A 12,805-nucleotide genomic window follows, 5' to 3' on the forward strand; every position below is an offset into this window, starting at 1 on the left:
TTGAGCCCAGGAGGTCAAGGCTGCAGTGAGCTTTGATAGCACCACCACACTCCAGCCTGGGCGACAGGGCAACACCCTGTCTCTGAAAGAATAATATTAATAATAATTTAAATATATGTAATCCCAGCACTTTGGGAGGCCGAGGAGGGCAGATCACTTGAGGTCAGGAGTTCAAGACCAGCCGGTCCAACAGGGTGAAACCCCATCTCCCCTTTAAAAATACAAAAATATTAGCCAGGCTGGGCACCTGTAATCCCAGATACTTGAGAGGCTAAGGCAGGAGATTTGCTTGAATCCGGGAGGCAGAGGTTGCAGTGAGCTGAGATGACACCAGTGCACTCCAGCCTGAGCAACAGGGCAATACTCTGTCTCAAAAAAAATTAAAGAAAAAAAAATTTTTTTAATTAAAAAAAAAGGATTCGGCCGGGCGCGGTGGCTCAAGCCTGTAATCCCAGCACTTTGGGAGGCCGAGACGGGCGGATCACGAGGTCGGGAGATCGAGACCATCCTGGCTAACATGTTGAAACCCCGTCTCTACTAAAAAATACAAAAAACTAGCCGGGCGAGGTGGCGGGCGCCTGTAGTCCCAGCTACTCGGGAGGCTGAGGCAGGAGAATGGCGTAAACCCGGGAGGCGGAGCTTGCAGTGAGCTGAGATCCGGCCACTGCACTCCAGCCTGGGCGGCAGAGTGAGACTCCGTCTCAAAAAAAAAAAAAAAAAAAAGGATTCAAGTTCAGCCTGCCCGGTTCTGGAGCCCAAGATCTCAGCCACTCTGCCGCCTGCGGCTCCAGGAGAAGGCCCAGGTGTGGGCAGGGGAGGACGCCGGGGAATCTCAGGCAGGTCTCCGTGTCTTCATCTGTGATACGCCGAGGGGCCACGATGGAGTCGTCTCCTCTGGGTCATTGTGAGAATGAAATGAACGAGGCTGTATCTGAGAGCCTGCCTGGCTCCCAGCGGTGCTTGGGAAGCATCCCCATCTCTCAAAGACAAATCTCGTCCTCTTCCCTGCCTGGAAGAGGCCCAAGCAGACAGCTCCTGGTGTCCCCTCCTCAGCTCCCAGGCCCCTGAGACCCCTGGGGAGGTGCCTTGGTTATGAGCTGCCACAACTGGGGCCAGGGCAATGGGAGGGGGGGCGGACAGCTGCTCACGTCTGTCCCTTATCGGCCAACCAGCAACTCTAACTACTGCCCTCCCCTGCCCTCGCCCTCCTTGGGAGATGCTGAGTTTTCTCATGGTCCCCAGAAGACTCCTTGTTACCCACTCACTCATCCCTCATCCAGATATTCACACTGGAGGCTGGGCACAGTGGCTCATGCCTGTAATGCCAGCATTTTGCGAGGCCAAGGCTTCAGCCCAGGAGTTCGAGACCAGCCTGGCCAACATGGTGAAACCCCGTCTCTACAAAACAGAGAAAAATTAGCCAGGTAGCAGGTGGGCACCTGTAGTTCCAGCTACTTGAGAGGCTGAGGCAGGAGAATCGCTGTAACTGAGCTGAGATGGCACCACTGCACTCCAGCCTGAGCAACAGAGCAGAGAGACTCTGTCTCAAGGGAAAAAAAAAAAAAAAATATATATATATATATGTGCGTGTGTGTGTGTGTATGTATATATACACACACATATTTACCCTGGAGGCAAAAGTTCAGTTTCTGGAGTCTAGATGCCTATGGTTCATCCCAACCCTGCCACCTCCCAAATGGACTTTCTCTGAGCCTCAGTTTCCTCATCTGCCACATGGAGTGATGAGCTCTGTCAATCCCCAGTACTGCTCCCAGAAGTCAATGGCAGGCCGGGTGCAGTGGCTCACTCCTGTTTAATCCCACCACTTTGGGAGGCTGAGGCAGGTGGATCACTGAGGTCAGGAGCTCAAGACCAGCCTAGCCAACATGGTGAAACCCCAGCTCTACTAAAAATACAAAAATTAGCGGGGCGTGGTAGAGCACACCTGTAATCCCAGCTACTCGGGAGGCCGAGACAAGAGAATCGCTTGACTCCAGGAGGCAGAGGTTGCAGTGAGCTGAGATCATGCCACTGTACTCCAGCCTGGGTGACAGAGGGAGGCTCTGTCTCAAAAAAAAAAAAAACAAAAAACAAAAAACAAAAAAAACACATGGATTTGAAGCACCAAGGGCGAGCCTGTTGGGGGCCGAGCACCCACCGTGGCCAGGCCCTAGGGACACGGCCATGAACAAGGCCAAGCCAGCGAGTCCTCAGAGCCCCGGTGGGACACAGAGAGGGACGAAATGCTTACCTGCTGCATTTCATCCATCATTGGCTGTCCCAGGGAGGCACAGGGCAGGGGAACCCAGATGGGGGGGGCGGGTTTCAGTGGGGGAGGGGGAGGGGCGAGGAGATAACAGCCCAGCAGGCAGGGGGAGCAGCCTGGGCAAACATCAGGAAGCCCCCGAGACAAAGGTGAGTTCAAGGAACAAACAGCAGTTCAGGCTGGCCAGAGGGTAAAGGCCAAAGGTCAAAGGGCAGACGACGCCAGACTGCAGGGGTCAGCAGGGCCAGACTGAACCAGGCCTCGTAAGCACATAACTATATCAAGGATGAGGACTTCACCCCAAGGTCCAGGGGGGGTTTAGCTGACGCCTGGCATGGTCAGGTTTTTGTTCAACAAAGATCCCTTTGGCTAGCGTGTGTGAAGGCAGGGAGAACATGTACGGATGGGGAATCAAGGGAGGCTTCATGGAGGAGGTGACTTGGGCTGAGCCTTGGGAGGGGCAGAGTTCAGATGGCCCAGCAAGGAAGGCAGGCATTCCAGGAAGCAGAGCCACAGGGGTGAAGACCTAGAAGGAGGGCGTTTCTGGGACACTCACCCAGGGAAGTGTAGAAGTGGAAAGTGAGAGCGGAAACTCAGCCGCAGGATGGGGCACCTCCCATCGAGGGCTCAGCAGAGCCAGGCGAGCCAGCATAGCTCTGCCCCATCTGCAGCTTGGACTTGAGGCAGGGAGGTGTAGGGAGTGGCCCTGGAGGCTCCTGGGGGTGCCTGGCCCTGCCAGCCTTGACTGGAAGGTCTCCAGGCTCACCGCCTCATGTCCCTACCTGCCGCCCCTGCAGCTCAGCCACCTTACAGGGTGAGCCTCCTGTCAGCTCCACATTCCACAACAACAGACTACGCCGCCCTCCTCCCCCAGGCCCAGCCCAGGCACCACTCATCCATTACAGGCCCCACTGATCCCTCACTGCCACTTTTCCATTTGCTTCATGACGTACGGCCTCGGAATCCTTATCACGGCCCTCCAGGCAGCTACGACTGATGAGAGCTGGCATCCAAGAGCAAACCCATTTGCCATCCCTGATCCAATCGAATCGATCATTTCATAGAAGGGGCGATGGAGCCCCAGCGAGGGGAAAGGACCTCTCAAGGTCACAGAAGGACTTTCCTATCCAAACCCTTCTCTTTGGTGAGCAGGGCCTGGAATCAATCCTTCAGGCCTTGGTGGTCCCTAAAGACGCAACTCAAAGTAAGGACCACCACCAACAAACACCCCAGCGCCACCCCCAACCCAGTTCCACTGAAACCACGTCAGTCCCGCAAGGACAAGGGCCACTGAACAAAGGCTGTCCAGATCCCATGCTCAGGGGCCCCTCCAAGTGCCCCCGTCCTGGGCAGCTGGACTGATGTCCCCATCAGCACAAAGCCCACACCCCCAGCCCCTCCACGGTTTGAGAAAAAGCAGCTACTCACCACTGCTGGACCTCCTTCTCGGTAACTGCAAGAGAAAAGAGAAAAGCAGGCTTTTAGCTCAGGGAAGGTGTCCCAGGAGATGGGCACACATTCACTGGGGGGCCTCCCCTCCAGCCCTCCCTTCCCCATGGGCCATGTCCCTGGGCACCGGCCTGCTCTGGATGAAAAAATGCTCCCTTGGTGAGCAGTCCCAGCCAGGGGCTCTGCACCCACCACCCCAGCAGGGGACACTGGCCCCACCCCTTCCCAGTGCCCACGTGCTGCCTGCCACTGCCACTGCTGGGAGAGCCCCCAGGAACGCCCTGTGGCATTCAAGGGTTCGCTTCTCCCACAGCCCTTGCTTCCAGGCCAATATCTAAGACTTACTCTTTCCCATCTCTCAATCCCTGGGGACGGGATGTCAGGGAAGGCCCCGGCTTCCCCAGGCACTCAGCTGCCCCGCCTGTATGTGGGGGGGGGGGGGGCGGGGAGGGGCTGAAAACGGGCAGCTCTCAGCAGAACGGTGGACCACCCTCCCCTACATTCCCTCTCCGTGGTCAGCCCGGGCTCTTTCCCTGGGAAGACACGAACAGAGACGTGAAGCAAAAGCTGAAAGAGGCCACACAGAGCGGCTGAGCCTGGAACCAAGCCCACGTACCCATTCTTTACTGAGCCGTGAAACAAACAAAAATGGTTTTTCTGAAAAGCACAGAATCGTTTCAAGTTGGAACCAAATCAATGTTCTCTCTAAAGTCACCGAACAAGAACATCAAACCACCACCAAGGCCACCCTTGCTCCCCGCCTGTGTGAGCGCGGGACGGCTCCTCCTGCACTCCCTGCCTCGGGCGCCTCATCTGTAAAGTGGGCATCATAGTATCAGCGCCTGCCCCACACAGACTTCTTGTGGGGACTCGCTCATAAAGGCACGGAAGCTACTGGATCCCTGGGGATGCCAGACACCTGGAAAAGCCAGGCCTGGCATCAAAGAATGCAATTTTCCAAGAGAAAGTTTTGGCACAGGGTATGGGGTAGGGCCCTCAAATGTGCTCGATACTGACTTGTGAAATGAATGAATGAATGAATGAATGAATGAATGAACACATGAACAGACAGGAAAGGGGTGTCAGGTGGAGTTCAGATGAGTAAAGGAACTGGAATCTATTCCCAGGGAAGTGGGAAGGAAGCCCAAAGAGGTGTCTCTGAATTGTTTGTGCCTGACCAGACTTGAGGAAGCCGCTTTTCAAAAACCACTCAAAGCAAGCTCGCAACAGCTGCCAAATACCAAGAGCCTGCCGCAAGCCCGAATCTGCGCCCAGGGCGGGCCTCTGTGCTTTGGCTCAGCGGCTCTTATGACAGCATGGAGGGAGGATGGCGCGACTCTGCCCTGGCTCCAAATGTGGAAACTGAGGCACAAAGAGATCAGGAAGTGGCAAGGCAAGGGTCTGACCTTAGGTCTGTGGCTCAGAACCTGGCAGCCAGGTTCCTGGGCAGGTTAGACGCCTCCACCCCCATGCTGGTCAGCCCTCTCCTCCCACAAGCCCAAATCAGAGATGGAGGAAGAGACCTGTCTGCAAGCAGGCCCCGGATAACAAGAGAAGAGGCAGGCCGGGCGCGGTGGCTCACGCCTGTAATCCCAGCACTTTGGGAGGCCGAGGCAGGCAGATCACAAGGTCAGGAGATCGAGACCATCCTGGCTAACACAGTGAAAGCCCGTCTCTACTAAAAATAAAAAACATTAGCCGGGCATGGTGGCATGTGCCTATAGTCCCAGCTACTCGAGAGGCTGAGGCAGGAGAATCGCTTGAATCCAGGAGGCAGAGCTTGCAGTGAGCCAAGATCGCTCCATTGCACTCCAGCCTGGGTGACAGAGCGAGACTGTCTCAAAAAAGAGAGAGAGAGAGAGAAGGCAACAGTGGGAGATGCCGGTTACCCAGAGGGCCTGGACTCAAAGAAAGCAATTTTCTGAGATAAAGTTTTGGCAAAGGGTATGGGGCAGAAAGGGGTTCAGGATTCGGCATGGGGGTGGAGAGGGAAGGTGTCCTTGGTCTGATCCAGGCTGGTTGCCTGGACCTCCCCCACACCCGCTATGATGGCAGCTGTGGCCGTGGGGCGGATGCTGGAAGCTCAAACCTGGATATACAGGCAACCCATCACAGTACCACCAGGAGCTCAGGGCCACAGGTGCTGAAGCCAGACCAGACCGCCTGGGTTCAAATCCGGCCCCACAGGGCACTGTGTGTCCTTGGGCAAATTGCTTCCCCTCTCTGAGCCTCAGTTTTCTCATCTGTGAAATGGGGCTGTTGGGGAAATTGAAGTGCTTGCCACTCCTCAGCTTCACAAAAACCCCACAGGGAGGTGTGACCCCGTTTTCCCAATGAGGAATGGAAGTTTCGACGGGTCTGCTTATTTGTCTGGGATCACCTGAGGTCCCTTTGCAGGAAACAGCAGAGCCGGGACTATGCCCCTAGAGATCAGGATGGAGGCCCAATTGGGTAAACCCCCTTGAGTCTGCATGACCTTGTGTGACCTTGGCAAGGGGTGGCAGCATTCGACATAAAGAGCAGGAGCTGGGTGGCATGGCCACTGCTGACCTCAGGCAGCCCTCACAGCGCTAGAGAGGGGCTTCCCTGGACCCCCAGCTCAGAAGTCCCACTCTCCCTTGACACCCCCCACCCATGTCTCCCAGCAGCCCTCCCCCAGGGTTCTGCCTCAGCCTCCGCGTCCTTCCTCACCCCCAACTATGCTCCCAGGAAGCGGCAGGGAGGTGGGAGGAGGGCACATGACTTGGGCTCCCCCCATTAGAAAGGTCCCCTCACAGAACCCTGGGTGATCAGCAGGCGGCCGAGCCCCAGGGAACCGGAGCTAGGGTGGGGAAGAGAAGCCCTGCCCATGGTTTAAGCAGCGAATTGACCTTCAGGAAACAGTTGAGGCTGGCAGGTGTCCCCTGGCACCCAGCCAGGGCCCAGCAATCCTAACTGCTTCACTGCCTGGGGCCTTGGAGGGTCTTTTTTTTTTTTTTTTCTTGAGACAAAGTATTGCTCTGTCACCCAGGCTGGAGTGCAATGGCGCAATCTTGGCTCACTGCAACCTCCGCCTCCTGGGTTCAAGTGATCCTCGTGCCTCAGCCTCCCAAGCAGCTGGAACTACAGGCACACACAGCATCATGCCCAGCTAAGTTTTGTATTTTTAGTAGAGGCAGCGTTTCACATGTTGGCCAGGCTGGTCTCAAACTCCTGATCTCAAGTGATCAATCTGCCTTGGCCTCCCAAAGTGCTGGGATGACAGGCATGAGCCACCGCGCCCAGCCGTGGAGGGTCTTGAAGGACAGCAGGCAGGGGCACGTCTCTGGGGTCCTGGCCACCTGCCCCCAGCCCTCCCGCCAGCCAGGGAGTTCTGGCACGGGTCAGGCTGTCCTTTGTCCAAACCCCAGCCCGCTACTGAGCAGCTACCACCCCAACCTGGAGAGGAAGCTGAGCTGGGGGAGGTGACTGGAGGAATGCGCCCATGGTCACGCCCTCAGTCTGGGTTTGCCCATCACTAAGGCCTGTGTTCTCAACCATTCTGTCTGGGCTTCCAGAAGCTCGACTCTTCCAAGATCACCTTCGAGATCTTTCTCTGTCCAGCTATCCAGTGATTCACTCAGGATTTTTCTTGAAATCATCTCAATTTGCTTTTACTTAGCTGCTTAATCTAGCTTCAGCCTAAGCAATAATATCCACAAAGTTACCAGTAACTCTGCTGGTCATACCTTTTCTAATACACAACAAAAAAAATATAACAAATTCATTGGCCAGGCACGGTGGCTCATGCCTGTAATCCCAGCACTTTGGGAGGCCGAGGCGGGCGGATCACGAGGTCAGGAGATCGCGACCATCCTGGCTAACACGGTGAAACCCCGTCTCTACTAAAAATACAAAAAATTAGCCGGGTGTGGTGGCGGGCGCCTGTAGTTCCAGCTACTCTGGAGGCTGAGGCAGGAGAATGGCGTGAACCCGGGAGGCGGAGCTTGCAGTGAGCCGAGATCGAGCCACTGCACTCCAGCCTGGGTGACAGAGCGAGACTCCGTCTCAAAAAATAAATAAATAAATAAAATAAAATAAAAATTATATATATATATCAAATTCAAATAAAAAGCCACCGTCCTTGATCAAACCTGCCCTGCCTCCTTCGATTGAGAAACAGCCCAATATCGTGTACCCCTTAATTTGATGCAGTGGAAGGGCACGTTATCCGTGGCGGTCTCCCGCCAAAAACAATTAACCTGAGTCTAACCACAAGGACATAATCAGACAAATCCAGGCTGTGGGACGTTCTACAAGACAACTGACCAGGACACTTCGAGTCAGGGCCAGGAAAGGCAAAGCAAGTCGGAGGATTGTTCCAGAGAGAGTCTAAACAGACGAGGCAACCAAATGTAACTCAAGATGCCTGGATCAGGTCCAGATGGGCAGGAAAAAACAGTTATCATGGCTGTCACTGGGCCATCTGGGAAGCCACCGCACTGTGGACTGGCGGACTGGCAATTAGGTGCTGCCATGGGGATGAGGCGAGGGGTGGTAACAGCACTGAGACTAATGCCCTTTCTCTTTTCTTTTTTTTTTTTTTTTTTTTTTGAGGAGTCTCCCTCTGTCACCCAGGCTGGAGTGCAATGGTTGATCTTGGTTCACTGCAACCTCCACCTCCAGGGTTCAAGCGATTCTCCTGCCTCAGCCTCCCGAGTAGCTAAGATTACAGGCACCTGTTACCATGCCTGGCTAATTTTTGTATTTTTGGTAGAGACGGGGTTTCACCATGTTGGTCAGGCTGGTCCCAAACTCCTGACCTCAAGTGATCCATCTGCCTCGGCCTCCCAAAGTGCTGGGATTACAGGCATGAGACACTGCGCCCAGCTGTGGAGATGTGCCCTGAGCTATTCAGGGGTGAGGGTCAGGACGCCTGCAGCCTCTTGTGACATGGTTTAGAAATATACACACTCACATATATAGAAAGAGAGGGGACAGAGGCAGCAGAGCTGGGGACTCGAGGACACAGAGGCATTCCTACACCACCACATCAATGTTCCTCTTGACTTTTCAAAATAAAAAGTTGAGGGAAATGTTTGTCCTCTTCACCCCACAACCACTGTGCCTACCTCCCCTCCCCACTGCACAATGCCAGGAGTTGGGGGGGGCCTGCCCAAAGTCCAGTGCCCCCAGCAGTTCCGACCAAGACAGGCACTGGGAGGGAAGGAGATGGGGGACAGTTTGGGGGTTCAGCTTCCCTTTGCCTCATCCTCCACCCAGATGCCAGAGTGACCTTCCCAGGCTCCGGCTCCCAGTCTGGCCCATTTTCCCCTCCTCCCAGAGCCTCCAACCGCATGTGAAATAAACAGGGCCTCTGCCTCTGCCTCCCTCGGTGGGTCTGGGCTCCAGGCTCCAGGCTCAAGGCTCAGGGCTCAGGGCAGGGTAGGAACACAGGCAGTCCTTGCACAGCTTATTCCCTGGGTCCCTGGCCCGCATCCTGACCCCACTGGGGTTCCTCTGACTGTTCCGGTCTCCAGGCCTTCGTGCTCTGCCTGGGACACTTCCTCACCTCACCTCTTCTGCCCAGGGAACCCCTATCCATCTTTCAAAGCCTAGCTGGGCCGGAGCGCGGTGGCTTATGCCTGTAAACCCAGCACTTTGGGAGGCCAAGGTGGGCAGATTACTCGAGGCCAGGAGTTTGAGACCAGCCTGGCCAACACGGCGAAACCCCGTCTCTACTAAAAATACAAAAATTAGAAGGGTGTGGTGGCGCACGCCTATAATCCCAGCCACTAAGGAGGCTGAAGCATGAGAATTGCTGGAACCCAGGAGGTAGAGGTTGTAGTGAGCTGAGATCACCACTGCACTGCACTCCAGCCTGGGTGACAGAGACTGTCTCAAAAAAAAAAAAAAAAAGCCCAGCTGGGGTGCCCCTCTTCTAGGAGGCCCTCCTGACCCTGCCTTGGCCCCTTGAGAGCCCCGTTCACATGAGGTCTATCTTCTCATGGGTTCCACAACAGAGGGCCAACGGGGGTCTGACTAAGGGGGTACCGGCTGGGCTGGGGGGGCAGTGGTGAAGTAGAGTGGTCCAGAGAGGGCCTTGGCCAGCCCGGCGAGCACTTCAGGCCAGGGTTCCCTCTGATCTGTGGTCTTGGATGAGTGACCCCGCATCTCTGAGCCTTGGTTTGCTCATCTGTAAAATGGGACTCAAGCGTCTAGGAGGAAGAGGAGGAACTTGTGCTCGGCCCAGTGTGTGTGAGATAGAAGCACTTCTCCCCCTCATCTTCCCAGCTGGACGCTGAGCCCGCAGAGGCCCGGGCACTTCTCCTGGCCTATTCTAGCGTCACCCTCAGAGCCCAGCCCAGCACCCTGCACGCAGGGGACAGAGAATAACCCCTGCTGATTCCTCCATTGTCATCCAGCCACTGGGCTGGGTTTAGAACACGTCCTCAAATGTGTTTCTCACGCGTGGACCTTCACAATTTCATCTGATTTTGGCCAGTTTTTAAAACGAACTTTCTCCATCACACTCTGCCTCCAGGCCTGCAGGCCCAGGCTCATACCAAAACCAGGATTTGAAACTGGCAACGCGCCATGCTCACCACGGGGCCAGACAGTGAGACGCTCTGGGCTGGCATCCTGTCGGGGCCACTTGAAGGCTGGGTGATTCCAAACAAGTTTCTTAACCCCTCCGAACCTCCAAGTCCTCACCTGTAGGATGGGGTATAAACTCCTACCAGGCAGAGCCATTGTCAAGGTTGTCGAGGAGTGGATGGAGAAGTCACAGCCGACACAGGGCCCTGGGAGAGGGGGAGCTGGGCATCCACTCTACTCCCCTTCACCGACCCCCCAGAGAGCCAGGGCTGCAGAAGGGGAGGGCAGCTGCAGGCTCAGAGCAGGGAGTGGCTCTTAGCCTTCGCCCCATCCCCACGCTCACAGACTCCAGGCCCATACCCCACAGCCAGGAAGCACCCTCAGCGCCCACAGCCTCCTTTCCACCCCAGCAGCGCTCCTGAGGTCCCCAGCTCCCCTACTCCAGCTCCTCCTCCCTTCCACACAGCTCTCATCTGCCAGGAACGAACACGAGAGCCAGTCCCAGGAGCCCAGGAGGATGTTGAGTCTGATTTTGATTTCCCTAAAGCAAAACACCTCTCTCCTGATTGAAGCTCAGCTCAAACATGGTGGGAGCAAAAGGCAGGGGCTGGCAGCCCCCTCCCGGCACCGGCTGCAGCTAGAGGCATGGAGGGCAGCCGGCCAGCCAATCCAGCCTCTTCCGCCATCCCTCCTGGGGCGGACCTGGCCCTGGATCCATCTCCAGGGACAAGGGCTTCCCGCGTGTCTCTGTACCTGCCCCCCAGCCCTCCACCACGGCTGAGGGAAAAACCACATCAGCAAGGGGGACTCTGGGTTTGAGCAGCACAAAAGCCGAAAGCAGGGCCTGGCCACGAATGACCCATCTTACTAAATCAGACAGTCCCCTCGGTCCTGACAGCTTTGATCACTGACTGTCCTCCTTCCAGAAGTGCAGCTGGCCTCAGAAGCTCCTCCCAGGCCCACGCCTCTCCTGTGCTCAACCTCCCAGCACCAGGGCCCCTCCAAGCGCCCAGCTCACACGCTCTCTGGGGGCAGCTCTGCTCCCCGCACCCCTCACTCCCAGTCTCCTCCCAGCTGGCCCCTCCTGCAGCTCAGCCCCCCGTCCAAGCTCCTCACCGATGGGGCCCAGGGGCCCCTCAGGCTCCACGTGGCCCAAAGGGATCCCCTGGGCCTCCTCCCAGGTATCCATCCTAAGATTTCCCTACAGGCAGTCCCGCACCAACTGCAGACAAGTCCCACCCAACCTGGCTGCCTCAAAAACACGAGAAAGCCTCCACTGTCCAGGGCTGGCTGGATGTTGCCCCTACACCACCCCAGCTGCTGCGCCAGCCTCTTCTCAGTCCCCACCCCATCCCATTCTCCCATCCAGTCCCCACCCACAGCTGCCAGCATCCCTAATGTGGTCACATCCCTCCCCTCCTAGAACCCTCCTCCAGAGCCCCCAGTGCGTCTCCAGCCTCTCCAGCCTCACCCCTGCCCCTCCTCACAGCACCCTGAAGCTGTGTTCTCCCAGCAGCACCTGAGAAGCCCCTCGGTACCATCTCCTGAGAATGGGGGGCTCTGCCCCAAGCCCTCCCAGGGCAGCAACAGCACAGCTAAGTAAGACAGCGGAGGGAGTGTGCCGCCGGCCGCACCCTCCTGCCCCGGAGCTGGGCCCACCCCTGGGGAGGGGGCAGTTCCTCATAGCGAAGACGGTGGTGGTCTCTTGTGGGACCTGGACTCCAGGGATCTGACACTCCCTTGCTGTATGACCGTTTTTTTCCCCAGTTTGGGCCTCAGTTTCCCCATCTGTGAAAGGGGACATTACTGGCTGTGTCAACCATGGAGTTCTACACACTCGGAGTGGGGGAGGACAGAAAAGGGAGTGAAACACTTACCTGTGGGGTTCCCACCCGGGGTCCTGCTACACTCAAGGGCTGAGGAGCAGCCACCTGCTGCTCCAATCTTCCAGGTACCCCAAGCACCCAAAGCCTCAGGTCACTCCCCGCTCCCGCTGCAGCACCGGCTCCCGGGGGTCACAGCACCTCCCCGGAGTCACACGGCAGCATCGGGGATATATGCTGGTGTTCCTGGGACAGGCAGGGAGCCCTGGCTGCCCAACTTTGCTCCTGACCCAATGCGTGAACGTGGCCACGCACCCTCCCCTCTCTGTCCCATGAAAGAGCTCAACTCCTGAGACCTCCAGGCCCCCCAGCTCCCACGCTCCTCAAAGTGACCTTCAGGCAACAAGTAAATGAGGGGCTAGAGCGCCTCATCTCCCACGGATGACAGGCACCGTGTCCAGGAACAGCAGCCCCTGAGAGGGCTGGAGTGAGAACAGGAAGATGGGCACAGGCTCTGGGCCAGACAACGTGGTCGGGTCCCAGACTCATTAACCCTGGACCTTGGACAAGGGCGGCAGCCTCTCTTCTAAAATGGAGTGCTCGGCAGCGCTGCCTCCAAGCTCAGAGTAACGTGACAGCAGACGCAGGAGCTGCCTGGCACGAGGCAGTCAGCATGATCATCACTGCTGTTGTACTTATTGCTCGATGCCCC

General features: G+C 56.7%; 1 protein-coding gene across 2 annotated transcripts in view; it reads right to left on the reverse strand.

Annotated features, from left to right (window-relative positions):
• NCS1 (neuronal calcium sensor 1) overlaps positions 1–12,805 on the reverse strand; it is a 65,680-nt gene that overhangs the window by 32,818 nt on the left and 20,057 nt on the right. Inside the window, exons 1-2 of one of the 2 annotated variants that reach the window (XM_077967907.1) lie at positions 4,061–4,264; positions 3,695–3,719 (exon numbers count right to left, since the gene is read on the reverse strand). In XM_077967907.1, the coding sequence (XP_077824033.1) occupies positions 3,695–3,719; positions 4,061–4,070 (35 nt within the window). In that variant the 5' untranslated portion in view covers positions 4,071–4,264. Of the gene's footprint in view, positions 1–3,694; positions 3,720–4,060; positions 4,265–12,805 lie in introns of those variants that run through there. The other variant, XM_028834722.2, reaches the window with a different exon arrangement.

The sequence above is a fragment of the Macaca mulatta genome, chromosome 15 (genome assembly GCF_049350105.2).
Source record: "Macaca mulatta isolate MMU2019108-1 chromosome 15, T2T-MMU8v2.0, whole genome shotgun sequence".
NCBI lineage: Eukaryota > Metazoa > Chordata > Mammalia > Primates > Cercopithecidae > Macaca > Macaca mulatta.